This window comes from Molossus molossus, unplaced genomic scaffold (assembly GCF_014108415.1).
Source record: "Molossus molossus isolate mMolMol1 unplaced genomic scaffold, mMolMol1.p scaffold_m16_p_1, whole genome shotgun sequence".
NCBI lineage: Eukaryota > Metazoa > Chordata > Mammalia > Chiroptera > Molossidae > Molossus > Molossus molossus.
The window spans coordinates 85,337,626-85,363,285 of record NW_023425344.1 but is presented as its reverse complement, the minus strand read 5'-3'; the positions used below and the strand labels follow the sequence as shown (position 1 = coordinate 85,363,285).

Here is a 25,660-nt window from a genome sequence, read left to right as displayed (position 1 = left end):
CAAAAAGATATATACACACCTGTGTTTATTGGAGCCAAGATTTACAATAGCCAAGATATGGAGGCAACCTAAGTGTCCATCAGTAGATGAGTGGATAAAGAAGAGGTGGCACATATATTAAATGAATATCACTTGACCATAAAAAAAGAATGAAATCTTGCCATTTGCAGCTACTTGTTATGTTGACTGAAACATGTCAGATGGAGAAAGACTAATACCATAAGATTTCACTTATATGCGGAATCTAAAAAGCAAAATAAACAAAACAGAAATGAACTCATGGATAAAGATAAACTGATAGTTGCCAGATGGGAGGGGTGTTGGGGCAATGAGTGAAAAAGGTGAAAGAGACTAAGAAATACAAATTGTCAATTATAGTCACAGGGATGTAAAGTACAGCTTAGAGAATATAGTTAATATTGTAACTATGTATGGTGTCAGATGGGTACTAGACTTAACGGAGTGATCACATCAAAATGCATATAAATGTCTAATCACTATGTTATATACCTGAAACCAATATATATCAACTGTAACTGAAAAATAAATTTAAAAAATACTCGGCCACAAGAGCTTGTTTAGATTCATCCTTTCCTCAAATAATGTTGGGCTCTGACGTGGCAAATGGGAAACTTGGGCTGAGACAGTTCTCAGAGTAACTGGTACCCCCCTGTCTAAATGCTTATATAATACTGTGGCTCTTCTTGGAGGTCTACTCCCTCTTCCATTTCCTAACTTGGCATCTGGTAAAACAGAATTTGGTTTAGCAGTTAAAATAAAACAAGAAACAAAAAACCAGACATGACACTATCAAAGTTAAAATAGAATGTTTAATAAAAGCATAAAAATTATGCTAAAGATGAAGACTAAAAATTAGATTTTTGGCAGATTTCTAAAACAAAGTACTACCATTTTTACTTTTCAAACAAATCATAAAGTATAAAACCCTAAAACATCAACATGTGCAAGGAAAGCATTAGTAGCCCTTCCAGTGACTTACCATATAAAGCTGATTTTAAAGTGCAACAGTGTGAGACATTGTATTTAAGAGTTTAATAAACATCTGATTTCAACATAGTCTCACAGAACAGTTTTTTTGCCCATGTAAGCTACAAGCTTTTGTTAGGAAGGTTGAAATTAAGTGTGTATAAAGGTATTAGTACAGTTCAGAAGCATGTGAAATTCCAAATCAGGAACATACCTGTCCTGCTCCAGGTGCACTTTAATCTACACATATATCTCATCGAAAATCTATACAACAGCCTCTTACAGTTTGTTTCTGGGCATTTAGTTTATTGGTTGTTTTTTTAAATTTTTTATTATTAACAAAAATCCTCACGGCAGCTAAAGATTAGCCTGTATTTCATTTGTCTATATTGAAACTGCAGAGGGGTAGACTGCTATGGGATCAAGTCCTGGCAGTACAGAGAAGTGGTTCAGAAACAACCTCCAGGCACAAAGACGGGTAAGTTTGACTTGAACAATGGTACCCTTTCTCTAGGTGCATGAACGTTCTCCATACGTGTTGGCTTTACCAGCTACAAAATGGCATCCTCTTAATTTTCTGTAAGGATTATGTATGCTGACAAGTAAAGCATTAAAAATGGTGTCAGTAGAAGGAAAGGCTAAAAAATATGGTTGTTAATATTATTATCATGATTACTTCTATATGAGGAAGGAGTACTATGGGTGAATAAAGAAAGACTCGTCCTTCTGTGGACTGTGTTCTCATTGGGAGCAGCACTGGCATACTGGGCAAGGAGAATAGGAAAGAATTCAGAACAATCTGAATCCCAGTATCAAAATTTCTAAGCTCACTATTCAGGGCTCAAGTCAAAAGGCAGCGCTGTATCTTTGCAAGTAAACTCATCAGAAAGTTTAGGAGAAGTCTTATGAAGTGCCATGAGGCCACTTCTTCAGCCAGGCTGTTGTTGACATAGAAGGTAGACATAAAAATTCAGACTGTAACCTTTCCTCAACATTACTGGACCAGGGTCCACTTCCTGCCATGTCTACAAAAAGTAAAAACTAAAATCATAAAAAAAAAAAAAAAGAGAGAGAAAGAAATTAACGAGAACAAAACAGTCCCCACCCCCAAACTGGCATAGGGCCTGTGGCAAGCAAAGCTGTAACTCACCCTAAACGCACGTCCTTTTCTGACCAAGTACTCAAGTCTAAATACCACTTTTGTGTTGTCACAGGTCTGAAACAGGCTGGTCTTCCTCTGTTCCTAAACTTGTTCTCCAGAACTGAACAGTGTTTTGGCAATGTCAGAAAAGATATGGGGCATCTGACCTTGGTTTGTGCTGAGAGATAGAAGGCAAATTTTGTTATCACACAAAATGACTAAGGCACTGACAGAGGAGAAGAAATGCTCATTGTTGGAAGCCACTGGGAATAAAATCCAGATCGCCTGCTTCCTGATCCAGTACTTTGGTCCCATCCCCTGACTCACAGACAAGCTTTAATAAAATGGCCAAAGTATCCTGCTAGAAATCCCCCAAGATGAAAGCTCCCCTATGTTCCACCCTCTCAGTCTAACTTGAGCCTAACCTGGATCCACTGTCCACTGCAGAAGGAAGAATGTGATTAGAAAGACGTATTTACATTCTGATCACCATCTCTTTTTGGAGGTGTTCTTTATCTCTTTGAAATGATGATATTAAATGGATATGGGGCTAAAGTTAGACCAAATCTTCCAGTCAGAAGAGGCTTCTTAGCATCTTTAGGTAAAGCGAATGTGAAACTCTGCATCAGGCTCACAAACATAAGGAACAGTTCCATCTTCGCCAGCTGCTCTCCCATGCACACCCGCTTCCCTAAAACACGATCAGAAAAAAAGTCAGCATTACAATACCACCCATTTTCCCATCTCAAAAAGGACACATTTATTTGAAATATCTAAATTTAGTGTTTTAAATGCAGATACAGAGTTTCTAATAATAATTGCCCCATATACCACATGACCTCCCACAGCAATGCTGATCAGAATTTTTACATATGAATCTCACATTTTAACTCCTACTCATAAAAGTCTATCATTATACTAGGCAGGATCCCATGTGGTGGCTACCTTGTCTCCTCCTACTTAGATACCTACTTATTTCTTTCCTGCACTCTTAACCTGGCTGATTAGGGAGAAAATAAATTAGACTAAGACTCTCCAGAGCATTCCTTTTCTATACAAAGAATCCTATAGGTCCTAATCTAGGAACCTAAAAGAGGGGCTGCTGAGAGTAGAGAACTCTCCTCTCACTCACCACCAACCTAACAGGTCAAGAGTTGCTCTTAACGCCGGCAGTTCCCTGGCACTCAAACAATCATCTGAGAAGTTCAGAAATGCAGATTTCTAGGCATATTTAAAACCAAATTGCTTTCATTTTGTTTTTAAAATCTGAAATGAATGTAGTGGAGATATATTATCTCAATGATCTCTTATATTAGCTTGCCAAGAAACATTTTAAAAACAGTATTATGAAATAATAAAAGATTCTCATTTTTAATTATCCCATTAAGAAAATAAAAGTTTAACTGACCTATGCCAAAAGGAATAAATGTTTCTTTTTTAATAAGCTCTCCTTGATCATCCAGAAATCGATTAGGGTTGAAATCATTAGGCTTCTCCCAAATGGCTGGGTCTCTGTGCACTGCCCACAAATTCGGTATTATCACTGTGCCTTTAGGAATAGTATACCCTTGGAGCACTAAAACAAAACAAAACAAAATAGTGTCATTCAGCATGCTTTTTAAAAAAAAATTAATTAATTTTATCATCACCAGAGAGGACATTTTTCCATTTTTATTTCAGATAGAGTGGAAGGGAGAGAGGAGAGAGAAACATCGATGTGAAAGGGACACATCAAGTGGCTGCCACCCGTATGACCAACCGGGGCCGGAGACAAACCGAGGCACGCACCCCTAGAGGGAACCGAACCCAGGTCTCTCTGGACTGCAGGCTGACACTCTAACCGCTGAGCCAAACTGGCCAGGGTAATTTATTTATTTTTGTTATAGATGTTACCCCCCCCCCCCCACTGACTACCCCCTCTCCTCCCCCACCCTGTCCCCATCTTTGTTGTCCATGTCCATTGTTCATGCATACATGCATATAAGTTCTATGGTTTATATCTCCCCCACTACCCCCTCTTCTGGGATTGTCAGTCTGTACCCCACTTCCACGTCTCTGGGACTACCCCATTCCTCAGACTGTTATGTTCATTATATTCTACAAACAAGTAAGATCATATGATACTTGACTTTCTCTGTTTGGCTTGTTTCGCTTAGGATAATACTTTCCAGGTCCCTCCATGTCGTCTCAAAGGATAAGAGATCTTTCTTTCTTACAGCTGCATAGTACTCCATTGTGTATATGTACCACAGTTTTATTATCCATTCGTCTACTGATGGACATTTGGGCTGTTTCCAGATCTTAGCTATTGTAAATAGTGCTGCTATGAACATGGGGGTACATATATCCTTTCTAATTGGTGTTTCAGGCTTCTTAGGGTATATTCCTAGAAGTGGGATCAGTGGGTCAAATGGAAGTTCAATTTTTAATTGTTTGAGGAAACACCATACTGTTTTCTATAGTGGTTGCACCAGTCTGCATTCCCACCAGCAGTGTACTGGAGTCCCCTTTTCTCCACATGCTCACTAGCACTTGTTGTTTGATGCTTTGTTGATGGCAGCCATTCTGGGAGGTGTGAGATGATACCTCTTAGTTGTTTTAATTTGCATCTCTCTGATGATTAGTGATGTTGAGCATTTCTTCATATGTCTTTTCACCATTTGTATATCCTGTTTGGAGAGGTGTCTATTTAGTTCCTCTGCCCATTTTTTAATTGGATTCTTTGTCTTCCTTTTGTTGAGTTGTATGAGCACTCTACATATATTGGAAATTAACCCCTTATCTGATATATCATTGGCAATGATGCTCTCCCATAGTGGGTTGCCTTTCCATTTTGATGATTGTATCTATTGTTGTGCAGAAGTTTTTGAGTTTGATGTAGTCCCATGTGTGCATTTTCTCCTTTGTTTCTGTTGCCTTAGGTGATGTATCAGTGAAAATTCTGTTGCGTATGATGTCTGCAATTTTGTTGCCTGCAGTTTCTTCTAGGACTTTTATGGATTCACGAGTCACATTTAAATCTTTTATCCATTCTTGTGTATGGTGTAAGTGGATGGTCTAGTTTCATTTTTTTTTTTTTTTTTTTAATATTTGTAATAGTGGGAGGGGGGGAGAGAGAGAGAGAGAGAGAGACATCGACGTGAAAGAGACACATTGAGTGGCTGCCACCTGCGCAACCCAACCATGGCCAGGGACAACCTGCAACCAAGGTACGTGCCCTTAACGGGAACCAAACCTGAGTCTCTCTGGACCACAGACCAATGCTCTAACCACTGAGCAAAACTGGCCAGGGCATAGTTTTATTTTTTCCTAACACTGTTTATTAAAGAGGCTGTCTTTACTCCACTGTATGCTCTTGCCACCTTTGTCAAATATTAATTGAGTGTATTGCCTTGGGTCCATTTCTGGGTTCTCTGTTCTGTTCAACTGGTCTATATGCCTGTTCTTGTGCCAGTACCAGGCTGTTTTGATTACAGTGGCTTTGTAGTATAACCTAAAATCTGGTAGCGTGATCCCTTTTACTTTGTTCTTCTTTTTCAAGATTGCTGTGGCTATTCGAGGTCTTTTTTGGTTCCATATTAAATTTTGAAGTATTTGTTCTAGTTCTGTGAAGTATGTCTTTGGTATTTTGATAGGGATTGCACTGAATCTATAGATTGCTTTGGGTAATACAGACATTTTCATGATGTTAATTCTTCCAATCCATGAACAAGGTATATGCTTCCACTTTTTTATGTCTTCCTCTATTTATTTTTTCAATGACCTGTAGTTTTCTGCAAATAGGTCCTTTACTTCTTTGGTTAAGTTTATTCCTAGGTATCTTAATATTTTTGTTGCAATGGTAAATGGGATTGTTTTTTTTTGTTTTTTGTTTTTTGTTTTTTTTTTTAGTTTCTCTTTCTGTGACTTCATCATTGGTGTATAAGAATGCCATCAATTTCTTGACGTTAATTTGCCAAAATAATTTATTAAGTCTAGTAAATTTTTGATGGAGTCCTTGGGGTTTTCTACGTATAGTATCATGTCATCTTCAAATAATGACAGTTTCACTTCCTCCTTTCCAATTTAGATCCTTTTTATTTTTTCTTCCTGTCTGATTGCTGTGGCTAAGACTTCCAGTACTATGTTAAATAAGAGTGGCGAAAGTGGGCATCCTTGTCTTGTTCCTGTTCTTAAGGGGAATGCTTTTAATTTTTGCCCATTGAGTATGATGTTGGCTGTAGGTCTTTCATATATGGCCTTTATTATGTCGAGATATGATCCCTCTATTCCCAGATTACTAAGCGTTTTTATCAGAAATGGGTAATGGATTTTGTCTAATGTTTTTTCAGTGTCTAGTGATATGATCATATGATTTTTATACTTTCATTTTGTTTATGTGGTGCATCACATTTATTGACTTGCAAATATTGTACCAGCCTTGTGTCCCCATGATGAATCCCACTTGGTCATGGTGAATAATTTTTTTGATGTATTGCTGGTTTCGATTTGCTAGTATTTTGTGCAGGATTTTGGCATCTATGTTCATCAGGGATATTGGCCTGTAGTTTTATTTCTTTGTAGTGTCTTTTTCTGGTTGTGGAATGAGACTTATCTGGCCTCATAAAACGAGTTTGGAAGTGTTCCTTCTTCTTGAATTTTTTGAAATAGTTTGAGGAGAATGGGTATTAGTTCTTCTTTGAATGTTCAGTCAAATTCTCCCGTGAAGCTGTCCAGGCCTGGACTTTTGTTTGCTGGGAGAGTCTTGTTACATCTTCAATTTCTTTTGTTTTTATTGGACTGTTAAAGTTTTCTATCTCTTCCCGATTCAGTTTTGGGAGACTATGTGTTTCTAGAAATTTGTCCATTTTGCTTAGATTGTCAAATTTGTTGCCGTATAATTGTTCAGAATATTTGTTGCCGTATAATTGTTCATAATATTTGTTAACAATCCTTTGTATTTCTGTGTTGTCAGTTAATATTTCTCCTCTTTCCTTTCTGATTTTGTGTATTTGGGTTCTCTTTCTTTGTTTCTTGGTGAGTCTAGCTAAGGGTCCATCAATCTTGTTTATCTTTTCAAAGAATCAGGTCTTTGTTTCATTGATCCTTTGAATTGTTTTTTTGGTCTCCATGTCGTTTATTTCTGCTCTGATCTTGACTATTTCCTTCCTTCTACTTGCTCTGGGACTTTCTTTTTGTTTGCTTTCTAGCTCTTTAAGTTGTGAGGTTAGATAGTCTATTAGAAATTTTTCTTGCTTCTTGAGGGCCTGTAGTGCTATGAAATTCCCTCTCAGAACTGCTTTTGCTGCATCCCATAGATTTTATGTTGTTGTGTGTTCATTTTCATTGGTTTCCAGGAAGTTTTTAGGTTCTTCCTTGATCTCCTCGGTAACCCATTCATTGTTCAATAACATGCTATTTAGCCTCCATGTTTTCAAATGTCATTGCATATTCTTGTTGCAATTGATTTCTAGTTTCATGCCATTGTGATTTGAGTTTTCTTAAACAAACTAAGTCTGTGCCCTAACGTGTGGTCTATCTTTGAGAATGTTCCATGTGTACTTGAGAAGAATGTGAATTCTGCAGTTTTGGGGTGTAATTCTCTGTAGATATCTATTCAATCCATTTGATCTAGCACTTCATTTAGAGTCTGTGTTTCCTTGTTAATTTTTTGTCTAGAAAATCTATCCAGTGATGTCAGTGGGGTATTGAAGTCCCCTGCTATGATTGTATTGCTGTTGGTTTCTCCTTTGAAGTCCTCCAAAAGATTTTTGATATATGTTGGTGCTCCTATATTGGTGCATATGTTTACCAAGGTTATATCTTCCTGTTGGATAGATCCTTTCAATACTATGTAGTGGCCTTCTCTGTCTCTACTTATGGCCTTCATTTTGAAATCTACTTTATCAGATATGAGTATTGCTACCCCAGCTTTTTTTTCTTTCCGTTTGCTTGAAAGATTTTTTTTCCATCCCTTCACTTTCAACCTATGTGAGTCTTTTGTTGTGAGGTGGGTCTGTTGTAAACAACATATATGTGAGTCATGCTTTCTTATCCAATCAGCTACTCTGTGTCTTTTTATTGGAGCATTCAAACCATTCACATTTAAGGTGATAATTGATATGTACTTATTTATCGCCATTTTTGATTAGTGTGGTTCTATTTTTCTTCCTATTTCTTCTAATTACAGCATTCCTTTTAGCATATCTTGCAGTGCTGGTTTGGTGTTAATATATTCCCTTAGCATTTTTTTTTTGTCTGGAAAGCTCCTTATTTGACCTTCTATTTTGAATGATAGCCTTGCTGGATAGAGTAGTCTTGGATTCAGATCCTTGTTGTTCATTACCTTGATTACTTCATGCCATTCCCTTCTGGCCTGTAGTGTTTCTGTTAAGAAGTCAGCTGAGAGCCTTATGGTTTCCTTTGTAGGTAACCTGTTGCTTATCTCTTACTTCCTTTAGGATTCTCTCTTTGTCTTTAATTTTTGGCATTTTAATTACTATGTGTCTTGGTGTGGGCCTGTTTGGGTTCTTCTTACTTGGGGCACTCTGTGCTTCTTGAACTTGAGTGCCTTCTTCCTTCACCATGTTAGGAAAGTTTTCTGTCACTATTTCTTCAAATATATTCTCTAACCCTTGCCCATTTTCTTCCTCTTCAGGGACTCCTATGATGTGAATGTTATTACGTTTCCAGTTGTCCCGGTCCTCAGCTTCCTCTGCCCTGCTGGTTAGTCTTTCTAATGTGTTCTTAATTTCTGCTATGTCATTCTTCATTTCCACTTGGTTGGTTTTCAGTGTTTCTATATCTTTACTCATGGTGCTGATGTCCTTACTCATGCTGTTGAGCTTCCTGAAGATCATGGCTCTGAACTCTACCTCTGATAAAGGCTTAGCTGCCTTTCATTGATCCCATCTTCAATAGAGTTCTCTTGTTCTTTCATTTTGGGATTTGTTTCTTTGTTTCACCATTTTGGCTATCTCAGTGGGTTTTGGAGCCTGCCCAATTTTTCCTGTGGGTGGTGGTGTTCTGCTGTTTGTGGCTCCCTCTACTGGGTTTGGATGAGCCTGGTTGGGCCCACGTTGAAAACCCTGTCAAGTCTCACTTTCCTGGGTAGATTTGCAAGCCAAGGAAAGGTTCAGTTATCCTCTAGCTTCTTCTTGGTAGCTAGTAGTCTCAGTTGCTCAGTACTTGGAATGTAGCCCTGGTGTTCTGCATAAGAGGATTTCCATAGGGATAGATGCTGGTTGCTAATGGGCCTGAATTTGCATTTTTTTGCCTCACCTGGGAAAGGCTGAATATCTGAGGCTGGGGTGGGGCTGCAGCTGCTTTCCCCCACAACTTGGGGAAGGAGCACACTGGCCACTGTCCTTTGTGGCCACAACTCAGCAAAAACTCTGAGTGCCCCCCAAATCCCTGGTATCCCTACAGAGTTCCAGCCCAGTCTGGCCTCCCTCTGCCATAGCCCCTAGGTGAGTGGCTGTGGCTATTTCAGTGCTCTGTCCAAGCTTTCTGTGCTGTGGAGTGGGCTTGGTCTTTATTCCCCAAGGGCAGTGCTCACAGCTAAGACTGCAGCTGTCCGTGGGCTCCCAGCCTGCCACCCTCTCGTGCCTCCACACATCCTACCAGTGTCCCTGGTTATTTGGTCCTGTCTTGCTGTTTCTCTGTTGCTTTTTCTGAGGATTTGTCTTTATTTTAGTTGTAATTCCAGTTTGGTCTTGGGAGATCGTCTGGGTAACTTCTATTCACTCCGCCTCCATTTTCACATCCTCTACACCTGTCTTGTGTGCAGCTGGGTCGCACAGGACTTTCTGGTGCACCCGCACCCTGCAGGTCCCACGGGTAACTGGACAGCACAGTCCCTTTGGGGACCTGGCTCTATGCCTATGTTATGGGCTGCTGGGTCGCAACAGGCCTCTCTGGTGCTTCAGCACCCCACAGGCCCCGTGGGTAACTAGATCGTGCAGTCCCTGCTGGGTCGCACAGTCCTCTCTGGTGCCCCCACACCCTGCAGTTCCTGTGGGCAGCTGGATCGCACCAGTCTCTCTGGGGCTCCAGCTTCACACTGCTCTTGTGGGTTACTGGACCACACAGGCCTCTGTGGAGCCCCAGGTCCCGCCGCTGACAACTGGGGAGTGCTGCTACTCATTAGGGCTCAACTCCTGCTCAGCTTTTGCTGTAGTTTTTGGGGATAGGTCTCAGCTGCTGGTCTGTGCTTCTGTTTCCTGGGAATGGATGTCTGCTCCCAGCCTCTGTTGTTGGGGGTATATCTCGACTCTGTTCGGGCTGCTACTATGGGGGATGATGCTGGGCTCCGGGCTGTCTGCGGCTTCCATGACCAGCACCTTGGGAGTTCCACTACTGTGCACTGGTCTGTGTTGACACAGAGTGTCCACTGGTCCAATGGTGCCAGGTGTGCTGGTGGGCTCAGGTTGCTGGGCCCTAGCTGCTCCCACTGCCTCCTCCCAGGGAAGATTCGGGATCTTCCAAAATGGTGGGACCTTCCTGTGGCGCAGGGAGAGGAGCCCTTTGGGGCCACTTACCGTGGTAACTGGCTTCTCCCATCCACAGCACACAAACTTTCTACCTTGCGGCTCTGCACTGCTGGGGTTTGGTCATCCACCTTCACATCCACTCACACTCTCTCAGACACTTGCTCACTCTCTCACACACTCACCCTCCCTCCGGTCCTGCCTGCCGCCATCTTCCCTTCTCCTCAGCATGTTTTTTACTACTAGTTCTTTGTAAACATCACTATTTAAAGAATATTAAGTTACATACCTACCTTCTTAATTTGCTGAGGCTAAACCTTAAAGTACTTGCAAGCAAGGGCAGGACCTTATCAACTGGCATCCCTTTCTCCATACCACCCCAGGACCCAACCTGAAGTTGCTTTGATGGATGTTGAGTTAATGAATTATATCAGACCACAAAAACATTACAATCAAGAGAAAGCACCAAAACAGAAATCACTGGGCATACCAGGTCACCTTTCCCAAAGAATATAAATTTCTAATATTTATATAAAACTTTATATTTTACAATCTTTTATGTCCATACAATATAATGAGAAAGGTAAACTAAGGTAAAAGGATGTTTCAGGGAAATCAGCACTGCCTCTTAACCAGCTGAAAAATTCATATGCACTTTAAACAATGCCCAAAAGATACTGTACACAGTGTATCTAATTTGTACCAAATAACTTCTTAAATGATCCAGTGTCATTTATAAGTGATTGTCTCCTACAACTGTCTCATAACTGGATTTAAGCTTATTACATCATGACTGTCTCCAAGAAGGTACATTCCTTGTAATGAGGTATGTTTACAGAGTCTGTACAGAGTGGGGCAAAAGCAGGTTTAGAGTGGGAGTATGTGAAATAGGTTATTCTTGTATTATTATTTATTAATACATTATTATTATTGTATAATAATATTCTTGTATTATTTATTCTTATATTATTATTTATTATGTTATTTGCCATATGAACAACTGTACACTTACTTTTGCCCCACCCTGTATGTCAAGGGCATGACCAAAAGGACACATTTCACTATAAGAGGTTGAAACAGGTACCCTTAGAATCATATGGGATCTTCTAATTCTTTAATATTTATGCTTCAGTTGCAGAATTATAACAACTGAAGTAGGATAATTCCAGGTTAAAATCCTTGATTCCAAGTTTAGACTAGCTCTTCTGACCCCTAAGGAGGACTGAGAGGTGGGTGCCTGAGTGTCTTCTGTCAATGCAGCCACTGCTGATGGTGGCATAATTTGTTCGACCAGTGTGAACATCTGTGCTCTGAAGACCAGAGAGCTGCTTACAAAACAAGCTGTGCTGGAATGCCAGGACAATAAAGAACAGACAGCTGTGGGCTGAGGCATTCCCTGGACATTTGAATATCCACGACACAATGCTAAACCACCAAAGGATCAAGCTAGGTGACAGTCATCGTACCCTCACCTCAACTCCCCTGGATCAAGGGGCTGGGCATCTCACAAAGGCATTCAAAGGAGGAAGGCTCTAGACTTGCCTGTTTTCTCTGAGGTCATATGAGGAATGGCAAGTGGCACTACCGTAGTCAGCCTCTGCACCTCCATGATGGTGGCTTCTGTGTAGGGCATCTGGGCCTTGTCAGTCAGGGAAGGGGCTCGGCCGGGATGAATGACCCTTTCAATTTCTTCATGAACCTTTTCTATATAAAAAAGGAAAGAACAAACTAGAAGATAAGCCAGGAGTGAGTTAAGACTGCCCTCCTACACCCACTCTCTATCATCTTGTTCACACACCAGTAACGGGGCAGCACAGGCCTGACTTGGCCTGAGTGAGTGAAGCACTGGTCAGATCATTCCAAGCAGAGCCAGCTAGCCTCAGGGACCCTGTTCCACTTTGTGACTTTGGAGGATAACAGAACAGAGAGATGGGCAAAGGAGAAAGCATTCTGTATCCAGGAGCACTTTGAATCATTCTCTCATGTGAACATGACTGACTTTTATATATGACAATGTATGTTAGCCCAACCCCAATGATCTCATGCCTCTTGATTTACACATTCTTTTTAATTTTGTAAAATGGGTTTTGAGAGAGAGAGGAAGGGAGAGGGAGAGAGAAAAACATCAATGTGAGAGCAAAACACTGATTGGCTGCCTCCTGTATTCCGCCTACTGGGAGATTAAGCCCACAAGTTGGGCATGTGCCCTGACCAGGAATTGAACTGGCAACTTTTTTGTATACCAGACAATGCCCAACCGACTGAGCCACACAGGCCAGAGCTTGGTTTACACATTCTTACGCAGTCCCCTCCCACTTTGTACCAAATTGGTCTAAGTGACCAATAGAGTAAGGGAGAAGAGTTGGATTTCATTTCTGAACTTAGGTTATAAAAGACATCGTGGCTCCTGTCCTGGCCATTCACTCTCTCTTGGGCCAAGTCAAGCAGCCCTATGGAAAGTCCCAAGAGTTAAGCCCTGCAGCCAGTAGTCAAGAGGATGAGCCATCTTGGAAGTGGATCCTTCAGTCCCAGTCAAGTTTATAGATGACTGCAACTCCAGCCAGATTCAACTATAACCTCATGAGAAATCTAAAGTCAGACCATCCAGGCTAAGCTGCTCCTGGATTTCTGATCCTCAGAAACTTTGTGAGATGTTGTTTCAAGCCACTAAATTTGGGATAATGTATTACTCAGCAATAGATTAAATAGTGCAGGTAGGCAAATCCCATCTATAGTAGGCAAAAAAATGGTCCTTCAAATATGTCTATAACCTAATCCCCTGAAACCTGTGAATATGCATCTTACCTGGCAAAAGAGACTTTACAGGTATGATTAAAGTAAGGACCTTGAGATGGGGAGATTATCCTAGATTTTCTGGTTATGCCCAATCTCATTACATGGGTTTTTAAATTGGGAAATTTTTCCCAGTTGGGTTTAGAATCAGAGAGAAATGTGACTATGGGTGAATGGTCAGAGATTCAATATTTCTGTCTTCAAAGATGGAGGAAGAGAATCATGAGCTAAGGAGGCTGGAAATGGATTCTCCTCTAGAGCCTCCAAGGAATGCAGCCCTGCCAACATCTTGATTTCAACCCAATGAGACATGTGTCAGACTTCTAATGTACAGAACTAGAAGATAACAAATTTGCATTGTTTTAAGTCACTAAGTATGTGATTATTTGTTATAGGAGCAACAGAAAACTAATACACTGTCCTCCCCTGAGTTCTTCTACTATGAACTGCCACTGGCATTCACTGCCTATTGGTATTGATGTTGTGGAACTAGCTGTGTGAACTTGTGAAAGTCACATAACTTCTCTGGGCCTCTGTTCTCCATTTTCAAACAAGATGAATGGGTTTAGATGATCATTATGATTCCCTTCAGCTCTAAATTGTTATTCCTCTCTCAAGTTCTTTCTTTATCATAGATTCCACACAGAGCAGACCTGCAGAGGTTTAAAGCAGGGGACGCACATGTGACACTGTCTGGAAACATGGAGTTTCACTGCTCACACCGCTTCACTGCTTAGTGCCAAGAGCCACAGGATCACCAAGGTTGCTGATGCTAATTTAAATAACCTCATTTTGCTATTAATAAAGAAAGCATCTATTCATTACCTTGTATGTGAGGGTTCAGTGACATATACAGAAGGCACCAAAGCAGAGAGTTAGTCGTGGTGTCAGTCCCAGCAATGAAGAGATCACCGATGATATAAAGTAAGTAGTCTTCATTAAAACTACCATTGCTATTATTTTTCTTCTCTTCCTCCATCTGGAGAAGGTACATATCTATGAAATCCTGAGGGTTCTCAGCATCCAGTGACTCTTGATGGTCTTTGATGATTTTTTTAAGGAAAGTGATAATGTCCTTTTCAATTTGTCTTAATTCCTTAAATTGTCCGAAGGGAAGGTAATAAAGCCAGGAGCATATGTTGATAAATTGCAGCTGGACGTTCAGAGAGAGTTCTAACCCTCGTGACATAAAATTAAGCATTTTCTTAAACTCACTATTGGTGTAATCAAAGCGCCGGCCAAAGCACAAGGAGCAAATGATGTTAGAGACGGCATTGTTGACAATGGGGAAAGGGTTGAAGGGGTTTTCTCCATGCTTTTGCATTTCCTCCTTCACGTATTTGAACTCCTTAATAATGTGGGGCTCTAAGCTAAGTTTTCCTAATCCAAAATGACGAAGAGTTGAATGAGAGAACTTCCTCTGTTGTCTCCAGATTGGACCATAATGTGCAAATACAATTCCTGCAAAAGGACACATGAGAAAAGAAGGTGAGAGAGAGCCATGCTTGATAATACCCACCAGGACATGCCAGGAATGTATTCTGTATTTCTCAGATCACTTGTACAAAAGTTCATATACTGATACATATCACCAGCCAAAACAAACTATTACCAAAATGTAGTTGTCAAGGTACTATATGTTTCTAATAACAAAAATCATATGCAATTTAATTAGGAAAAGCATTTGCTATATAGCTTATTATTACAGATTCTAACTCCTGGTGAAATGAAAAGCAATGAATTTCAATTTCTACGGTTAATGTAACTTTCAAAATCTTATTTTCATAAAAGTGAATCCAGGCTTTGAAAATATTTTAGGCTGGATACACCCACATTCTAAACATTCTGAACAAAAGGAGTGGTGTGGTAGCAGACTGCACATGAGGACAAGGTTAATATCTGATAGTACTCATCATTAAAATCCTAGCTTCTGATACAGTGCTGGGTACAAAGGAGCTTATTAAATATGAGCTGAATAAATCATTAGTGCAAATGGATTAGGCCACTGGCCACCAAACTTTGGACTCAAATAACTGGCAGGTAATCTAAAATGTCTGCTGTCGCCCTGGCCGGTTTGGCTCAACGGTTAGAGCGTCGGCCTGCGGTCCGGAGAGACCCGGGTTCGGTTCCCGCTAAGGGCACGTACCTCGGTTGCAGTTTGTCCCCGGCCCTGGTTGGTCGTGCGGGTGGCAGCCACTCGATGTGTCCCTTTCACATCGATGTTTCTCTCTCTCTCTCTCTCCCTCCCACTCTATCTGTACAAAAAATGGAAAAATGTCCTCGGGTGAGGATAAAAATAAATAAATAAATAAATAAATAAATAAATAAATAAATAAATAAAATAAAATGTCTGCTGTTGGCAACAGCCCTAATTTAAATGTCTGAAGTCAAGGTCATCCACAACTACATGTTATTTGCGTCTCACTTATGTTATACATCTCCCACCAGACTTGCTCTCAGACACACCTTTTCTCCTGTCGCCTATTTCATCCTCCTACTTTCCATGGTGTGCCTTATTGTTTCAGCCAGTTCTCCTCCTTTCCCATTTTAATCTTCGCCTTTTCTGCTACTTTCAAAGATGTGCTTCATTTACTTAGCATATTTCTGAGTGCCTACTATGTGCCAGGAACTGGGATGTAGAATAGTAAAAGTGGTTACTGTTATTTTATAATAAGGTATATAGAAACTTTATAATTAATCTAATATCTAATGGAGAAGTCTTCCCCTACCCCCTCACCACTGCCGCTGCCTTGTTCTTTTCCAAAATTGTTTTTGATTATTTTTCACTCTTACCTCTTTTATAAAACTTAATCATCTGGTCAAGTTCTATTTTTTTTTTTTTTAAGTGCCTTTGGGATTTTGATTGAATTTAATTTATAGATTAACTTGAAAATTGTCTTCTTTTTGATAATTGGACTTGCTTACAATCCAAGAATAAATCCAAATTCAGTTATGATGTTTTTATGCTTTTTAAAAAACACTGTTGGACTTGGTTTCCTAATTTTTTAATTTAGATTCACAAATGAAAATAACCTATAAATTTCCTTTTTCATGATGTACTTGTCTGGATATACTGGTCTCTAAAATGAGCCAGGGTGTATTCTTTCTAAAAGAAATTGTCAAAAATTATGACATGTTCCTCTTTTTTTCCTTTGAATTTATTCTTTTTTGGATATATAAAGTTGGTCTTCTAACTCATTGATTTTTAGACCTTTATTCTAATAAGTGAGTTAAGACTCTGCAATTTGCCTTTGGGTACCACTTTAGCTTAGGCCACAAGTACTGTTTGCATGGCATTTTCATTACAGTTTAAGTTTAAATTCTTTTCTGTTATGATTCTCTTTTGCCACCTAGCTCAATTTGTCGCATCCTGATTTCTGACATTGATGAGCTTGCTTTTTAGCCTGGTATATGATCAATTTTCATAAAACTTCAAAATAGTTAAGAATGACTTTTATCCACGCAATCGTTGGGTATAGGATAATCTATATGTCCAACAGAAAGGAATTAAATCTTCTATAACCTTAACAAATTTTTATCTGTCTGATCTCTCAACCACTTAAAAACTTATGTTCAAATATTCTGCTACCATGATGTGTTTGTCAGCTTCTTTTTGCAGTTCTGTAAGTTTTTATTACATGTACATATCATAGCTATATATTTATATATATATATGTATCTGTCTATATTGTTAGGTACATATATATATACACTAGACAATATTTTTAGGTACATTACAGTTTAGAATTATTATATCTTCCTTGTTAAAAAAAAACAAAACCTCCTTTTATCATCATGCAGTGCCTTCCTTATTCTTAATAATTAAGGGTCTCAAAGTATATTTTGTCAAAAATACATCAGCTTTTCTTTTTAAAGTTTTTTTTTTTTTTTTTTTGGTATAATCTTTTCCTTTTACTTTTAACTTGAACATACCCTTATGTTTGGGGTATGTTTCCTTTTTGGGGAGAGGGCATGTATCTTTGAAAACATATATTTGGATTAAAAAAAAATCCATTCTGGCAATTGTTTAGCCTGTAAATTTAGTCCATTTACATTTAATATAAGTACTATTTCTAACATTATTTTGCACTTTCTATTTGTCCTGCCATGTCTATTCTCTTTTTCCTCTTACTTTCTTGCCTTCTTTTGCATTGAGAGAAACAGGGTGTGTGATCACCATTTAATTTTTATAAAGCTCACTTAAAGTCTAGTTTAGTGATCAACAAACTACAAACCAAAAGCCAATTCCAGCCTGCCACCCCTTTTTGTATTTTCAGAGAGCTAAGACTAGCTTTTACATTTCTACATGGTTGAAAAAAAATCCAAAGAATATTTTGTGGTATGTGAAAATCAAATGACATTCAAATTTCAGTGTCTATAAATAAAGTTTAACTGGAACACAGCTGGTTAATGAGTCACTGTAATTCATTTACATGTAGTCTACAGCTGCTTTTGCACTAAAATGGCAGAATAGTTGCAAAAGAGGTTAGTGATGGGGGACAATTTTCTCTGCCAGGGTCTAGGTCAAGACAGGCAATTTTCCTTGTTTTCTTTGGCTGGTGACCAGGTTTGTTGAGTGTTCTTTGTCTAATTCACTCAGAGTTAAGCTCTTTAAGAGCCCTCTCTATATCTAGGGGTAACTTACCAGCTTTTGTGGTACAAGACCATAACTCTCTGCCCTTCCTTCCCTGACTCCATCCCTGACTGCCCAAGAGGTCACTAAAACCCAAGGTTTTCTATTTTCTGCAGGGGAGAAGGTAGTACTAAGCCTTTCAGGCAATCACTATTTTTAGCCCACTGGCCTACCCTTGTAACTCTAATTCCCGAGTCTTTTGGAAGTTCTACAGTGTAAATTGTCTCACACCCCACTACTACTCTCCTCTGTGGTACACATAAAGTTGTCATCCTCCATTCTATTAAGTCATTTGCTAATCCCGTGTCCCCTTTTTGCCTTCAGATGTTGTGGGCAGGACTGTAAATACATTTATCAGGGGTAGAGTATATGCTTCTGTTAAAAGTCCCTCTGGTTTGGTATGTGATTTTTAAGACAAAGATGGAATGAAATGTTTCAGCTATTCCCCAAAACAGAACTCTGCCTTTGTTTTTATTTTATTTTATTTTATTTTATTTTATTTTACATTATTTCTTTAATCCTCACCCAAGGATATTTTTCTTTTTCTTCTTTTTTTTAATCCTCACCTGGGGATATTTTTTCCATTTATCTCCAGATAAAGTGGAAGGAGCAAGGGGGGGGGGTGCACAGAGGGAGACATATCGATTGGTTGCCTCCCCCATGACCCCGACCAGGGCCGGGGACAAACTGCAACCGAGGCACATGCCACTGGCTGAATTCAACCCGTGACTCTCTGGTCCACAGGCCAATGCTCTAACCACTGAGCAAAATCACCCAGGGCCCAAGGGTATTTTTCTGTTTATCTTCAGATAGAGCGGGAGAGGGAGAAATGAGGGAGAAAAGGAGGGAGAGAGAAACATCAATGTGAAAGACACACATCAACTGGTTGCCTCCCACACGACCTTGATCAGGGCCAGGGATGAACTGCAACCGCAACTGCAACCAATGTACATGCCCTTGGCCAGAATCAAACCCACAACTCATTGGTCCGCAGGCCGATGTTCTACTGCTGAGCCAAACTGGCCAGGGCTCAGCCTTTGTTTAATAAAGCTCCGTAAACAACTCCCTAGGCAACCACTCTTGCTATCTTTAACCATGGCCAAGTCTTTTGCCAAATTCAGCATCCTTTTCTTTTCTTGGAAAGACATGGCTCTCACTCTACTGCATGATTCAGTACTAACTCTTACTACCATCCCATCATTTAAGATATTACATATGACATTTCTGCTTTATCCTGTTACTCAAGATGCTTTATTCTTCCTTTGTTAGGTCCTCGGTCTGTACCATCTACTCACCATCTTTCAAATTACACATCTGTATTTCAGAAATACTTTAGCAAAATGCCCTTTTTCTTTTTTATGGTACGTGCCCCTAGCAGGAACCGAACCCAGGACTCTCTGGTCCACAGGCTGACATTCCAACCTCTGAGCCAAACCGACCTTTTTTTTATCCATCTTCCCAATACTTATTTAGAATGTCCTATGTGCTCAATACGAAGGGCACAAAGATTTAAAAGGTACAGTCCCTGTTTCCAAGATGCTTACAGTCTTGTGAGGAACTGGGTAAAAACCAACAGTCCTGTTGGATTGGATTGAAGTTGCATATTGTACTGAATGTTGTTTGTTGGAAGTATATCAAAGTTGCAATGTAGACAGGAAGGAACACCATGTCAGCTAAGGGAAGACAGTACTTCTTAGCAGAAAGGTCATCTGAGCCGGTACTTCATTTGTCAATGAGGATGTGCATGAAGGCACCTCTTAGAAAAATAAATAACTTCAGCAATGTCAGAGAGGGTGTATTTCAAGGAGGGCTAAATTACCTTCAAGGGGAAATCAGGTTTAGATAAAGCAAGAAAGTGGAGGAAACATTCTCAGACGAGGCTAATTCTTGAGCATTTGGGTTTCTGATGATGAGCCGACAGGAATGAAGTGCAAGGCAGAAGGGGTGACCGAAGCGACTTGGTCTGAGAATGCTGGGGATCAGACGTGGACATAATCAATGGCCTCAAGGTTCCAAACTTGACAGACACTTGTGATGTGGAGCCAGAATGGCTTAGGGTCTCAGACGTGAGTGTAAGAGATTGGAGCATATCCTACAGTTGGTGACATTATCTACATTCCTAGCCCTGAAAAGCAGTGGTGTCCATGAATGTATGCAAAAACTTCATCTCGCAGAGGATAATGATACCGGGAACAAAAACAGCTCCAAGGAATCTTTTGGTTGAGAATGACAAAAGGTCAGTTAGGATGTGGAACCAAAAAACAAAACAAAACAGAAAGGGCGGGGGTCACCACCTCAAGGAACATTAAATGTCAGAACTTTTTCTTGCTGCACCCAATTTTCACTTCCTTCTGCCCGACTGACTTCTTTCCTACTGCAGAACAGCTTTTCCGAGAATAGCAGCTGTCTTGAGATGTCTGTTCTCCCGTCTTTACCACCAGAGAGAAAAGCCCTCTATTCTCCAGGTCCGACCTCAAAAACACTGGGGAAGGATTCAAATGCTTCAGCCCAGTATGCCACAATGATAACATCTGGGACACCTTGAGTTCATTTTGTGGCTTGAGGTTTTCAAACTATGCCACCAGTGTAAATTCTTACCCCAAAACCAGGTGAGGATAGATCTGTAGTTATGCATGTTTGAGTTCTGTGCCCAACCCACAGACTAACCAGTGTTACAGAGAAGTAAGATGTTCTGATCAATCCACCTTTGATTAGGGGTCTGTCCCTCAACAAGTCACTGTGGCCAGGCAGAAGTTTTTATCAAGATATGGTATCTTTTATTCCAGCCACAGTTAACAGGTACAAACGGACTGTGGGGACAAAGAGTTCCTCAGAGGAAGGGGGTGTTCTTATCAGAATAAAAGCCAGAAAGTTGAAGCAAAAATTCACCTCAAACCAAATAAAATACAGGCTAAACTATCATACATTCTCACAAAGAAATACTGCACAGCTCTTAAGAATTTTGCAGGACAATTATTTTCAATTTTTTTTTTCTTTTTACTGAATTAATTGGGGCAACATGGGTTAAAAAAATCATATAGGTTTCAGGTACACATTTCTACACATCATCTGTACACTGTATTGTGTGTTCACCACCCCAAGTCAAGTATTCTTATGCCCTCTATACCATCCACCACCTCCCCATGGCAATCACCATACTGTCATTATATCTATGAGTATTTTCTTTCTTTTCTTTTTTGCTCAATCCGTCCATCCCTCCACTCTGTCCCTTCCCCGTAGGGGTCAGCCTGCTCTCCGTCTATGAGTCTGTCACTATTTTGCTTATTAGTTCATTTTGTTCATTAGATTCCGTATGTGAGTGAAATCGGAGACAGAGGGACCCTCTGAGGTTTGTGCACGGCAGCTGTGGCAAGAGCACCAGTGTGGAGGACGCGATGTTGGGCGCCCCTGCCTGCTACTTTGGGCCTCGGCCTGCCTGGGCCTGCGGCTCAGCACTGCACCCTGGCCCACACTTGTCTTCAGCGCCCACCAACCAGGCAACCCTCGCACCACTCACCCCTGTGGCACCAGAAACCTGTGAAAATCACCAAAGCTATGTTTCCTGGGTTAATGCTAGCAGTGATGTTGTTAATACTACCTGCTTTGGATGGAATGTAAAGAAGCAGGTGAAAGCTACTCTTCACATAATTCAACAGTTTCTGGTTGCCAGATGGTGAACAGTACAGATTTATGTTCTGTGCCCACTGCCTTTTTTTTTTTTTAATCCTCACTGGAGGATATTTATCTTCAATTAGAGTAGATGGGAGAGGAAGAGAGAAAAACATGGATGTGAGAGAGACACATCAACTGGTTGCTCCTCGTACGTCCCTAACAAGGGCCAGGGACAAACCGCAACTGAGGTATGTGTCCTTGACCAGACTTTAACCTGTAACTCATTGGTCTATGGGTCAATGCTCTAACTGCCGAGCCAAACCAGCCAGGGCCCTCATGACTCTTTTGGCAGTTAAATTCAGTCATTTTAAAGCCCGAAAGCTGCATTGTTTTCATCCTATCTCAGGATGTGCTTCAGTGACAGGAATTGAGAAGAATGTGCCAAAGGGCATCAATCAAGTGGATTTTTGTCAATCATTTTAAAAATGGAATAAATTTATAAGTTTAATGCCCATATAGTAAACTGTATCCTTAGAGTAAAATTGTATGCTTGATAACTTATTTTTTTCTACATTAGAAATAAGATGCCACACAGGGAATTACATTCCAGATTTAAAGAAATAAATGGGAAGGATACAAACCATTAAGTCATAGCAGGTTATTGTTAGTACTTGTAAATCACCTTATATCATTGAGAAAACAGACCAGCGCCTTAAAAGACAGACTGAAAGGTAGACTGTAACTTAATGTTTGTGACTTTCTGTTCCCATTAAGGAAGGTAAAAGGTTGATCTGAGGACGTAACTGTAGATGTCAGCAGTAGTAAACCTGCTTTTAGATACCATACTGTAAGTATTGAATAAGGATTTCCTACAAATATGTAAACATTGTGTGTGTGTGTGTGTGTGTGTGTGTGTGTGTGCACGCGCGCCTGTGGTGAATTAAAGATGACCATGGCCCTGACTGGTTTGGCTCAGTGATTTGAGCGTCGGCCTGCGCTCCAGAGAGACCTGGGTTTGGTTCCCGCTAGGGACATGAACCTCGGTTGCAGTTTGCCCCCAGCCCTGGTTGGGTAGTGCAGGTGGCAGCCACTCGATGTGTCCCTTTCATGTCAGTGTTTCTCTCTCTTTCTCCCTCTCTCTCCCTCCCACTCTATCTGAACAAAAAATGGAAAAATGTCCTCAGGTAAGGGTAAAAAAAAAATGGCCACGAATTCTTGTCTCCTGACTACTCTTCTCATGGAACAGTGGAATCTATCTCCCCTCTACCTGCATCTGGAAGAGCTTTTAACCTACAGGCTGCAGATGCTACTTTTAATATTTGCTTTCATCCGCTTGAAACCCAGTTGCCATTGTGTGAGAATCCCAACCCATATGAAAAGACCATATTAAAAGAACCAAAGTGCTTTAACCAACAACAGGCCCAGATTAAACTGGTTCTGACAAGGAAGATTAACTTACTTGGCAAGGCAGTAAGGGGGGGGGGGCACCTCCCTCAGCAAAGGCATTTAACATCTGCAAAGAAGTGGCTCAAACCAAAAGAAAAATAAGAGGTCTAAGACCTATGCCAGCCAATAAGATAAAGGGAGTCCAGTAGGTGTGGCTGAATGGATTGAGCGCTGACCCATCAACTAAGGTCCTGGCTCAGTTCTCAGTCAGGGCACATACCCAACCTTGATCCCCAGTATGGGGGATGGGGGTGGGAGGTGGAGGGGATGGTGCTGGTGCAGGAGGCAGCCAATAGATGATTCTATCTCTTTCCCTTCCTCTCTAAAAAAATCAATAAAAAAAAAAAAAATTAAACCTGGCCGGTGTGGCTTAGTGGTAGAGCTTCGACCAATGCACTAAGAGGTCACTGGCTCAATTCCTGGTTAGGGCACATGCCCAGGTTGTGGGCCCGATCCCCAGTTGGGGGCATGCAGGAGGCAGTCAATCAGTGGTCTCTCTCATCGATATTTCTCTGTCTCCCTCTCCCTCTAAACAATACAGAGCCCTGGCCGGTTTGGTTCAGCAGTTAGAGCGTCGGCCTGCAGTCCGGAGAGACCGGGTTCAGTTCCCGCTAAGGGCATGTACCTCGGTTGCAGTTTGTCCCCGGCCCTGGTTGGTCGTGTCGGTGGCAGTCACTCTATGTGTCCCTTTCACGTCGATGTTTCTCTCTCTACCTTCCTCTCACTCTACCTGAACAAAAAAGTGGAAAAATGTCCTCAGGTGAGGAAAAAAAATAAAAACCAATACAGAAAAAACATTTTTTAAGTATTAAAAAGATAAAACAAAGGGAAGAGAAGACATAAACAAAGAGTGATAGATCTAGATAGATAGTCTGATTCTGGGAAGGAGAGGGTACCCCTGGAGAGATGCAGCCTATCTTCACACCTTGTTCTCACCCCATTTCCTTCCATTGAGGAGACAGATAGGCAGGCTAGGCAGTTAGGAAAGAGACCAAAGGAAGGGAAATAGAGGACCTTGGGAAGACTGACACAATGCAGCTTGCCTGTGGAGATCACCTCGTGTAAAACGAGATGATTTAGAGCTGAACCCAACTCGGTGGGAAAACACAAACCTTAAAATATAGATGTTGCTAAGGCAGAATTCTTAAAAGAATCAATCAGAGACTAGTAAGGTATTTATCTACCCATGGACGGTGGAACCCCACAGGCAACCCACTTGGGTCTTTTCTTTCCTTGACTTTTGTCCATGAATTCATTCTTCTAGTTTGCAAGACAACAAACCAGACCGAACACCGTCCCTTGGTTTCACCATTACCCTTCTGATCTTGAAATATGAACAAGTTACTCAACAGTTACAGCTGAATGGCATCTTTTATAAAAATATGTTTTTGTTTTATTTTTTAGGGAGAGAGAGATAGAAACATCTATGTGAGAGAGAAACATGGATGGGCTGCTTCCTGCACGCCCCCTAGGGGGGATGGAGCCCGCAACCCAGGCATGTGCGCTGACAGGAATCCAGCTGAGACCTCTCAGTCCTAGGGACCAAGTTCAGTCCCGTGAGCCAAACCCGTGGGGCCTGAATGGCATCTTAAAGGCGCCAGAAAAGGCATCACTGCCCACCGCCCAACCCCCTTGGCTCAGATGCGGAAGTTTGGTGGGGTGTCGGGCTGGAGGGGGCATAGGACCCACAGCCTCGCAAGTTCACGCGGCCCATGACACCCCAGGCTCCCAGGCCCAGCTCACCCTTCTCCTTGGTCATGTGGGAGACAATTGGCATCCGAGGGCGGTCGCTGAAGACCTCGGCCTGCTGCACCAGCGCCTCGCGCACGCTGTGGAAGTCATTGAGGACGACCACCAGGTAGTGGCCCAAGAAGAAGCTAAAGATGTTGCCATAGACTTGGGCCAGGTGGGTCAGCACCACCTGCGAGCTCGCGGAGGGGTCCACGCCTGCGCCCCTCTTCGGGCGGTACATCCAGCACCTCTTGCGGAGGAAGGGAGGCAGCAGCACGAAACCGATGTTACCCACCAAGGGCCAGGGCGTGGGCCCGGGGGGTATGCCCGCAGGACGGCACCGCCGCAGCCAGCTCCAGCCGAGCAGCGCGGCCAGGCCGAGCAGCAGCAGCGCGCCGCCGGTGGGGTCCAGCCGGAGCAGAGGCGGGGGCAGAAGGCTCAGCGACCAGGGCGAGCCCTCGGCAGGGGCCTGGGGCGGCGCGGGAGCAGCCATGACCTGAGCCCGGGCAGCCACAGCCTGTGTTCTTCCTGCTGGCCGGAGGAGAGCGCACGCAGATGTGGGCTGCGGCCTCAGCCTGGGGGGTGAAGGGGGGCAGTAGAAAGCACCCCATTGGCTGGCCTCCTGCTCCACCGAAGAGCAAAGCCCAAGCGGAAGGGGACGCGCTCCGACGCCGCAGGCTCTGATTCCAAATTGCAGAAGCGGGCTCCTGGGGGTCTGGCTCGCCTGCGCCTGCGCCTGCGCCGGCCACGAAGATGCTGGCGGCGTCCTGGCGCTCTGCTCGGCTGCGGCATTTCCTTAAGTCATGTTTGGAGTCGAGTGTATACAACTTGCCGGGACAACAGGCCCCT

At 41.7% G+C, this 25,660-nt stretch overlaps 1 protein-coding gene across 1 annotated transcript; it reads right to left on the bottom strand.

The window, feature by feature from the left end:
- Positions 1–615: 615 nt before the first annotated feature.
- LOC118642331 (cytochrome P450 2U1) lies at positions 616–25,380 on the bottom strand. Its single transcript, XM_036280062.1, has 5 exons — positions 24,824–25,380; positions 14,215–14,850; positions 12,139–12,300; positions 3,537–3,704; positions 616–2,819 (listed from the first exon to the last, which is right to left on the bottom strand). The coding sequence occupies exons 1-5, from the start codon at positions 25,302–25,304 to the stop codon at positions 2,641–2,643; spliced, it is 1,626 nt and encodes a 541-aa protein (XP_036135955.1). The 5' UTR covers positions 25,305–25,380; the 3' UTR covers positions 616–2,640.
- Positions 25,381–25,660: the final 280 nt, after the last annotated feature.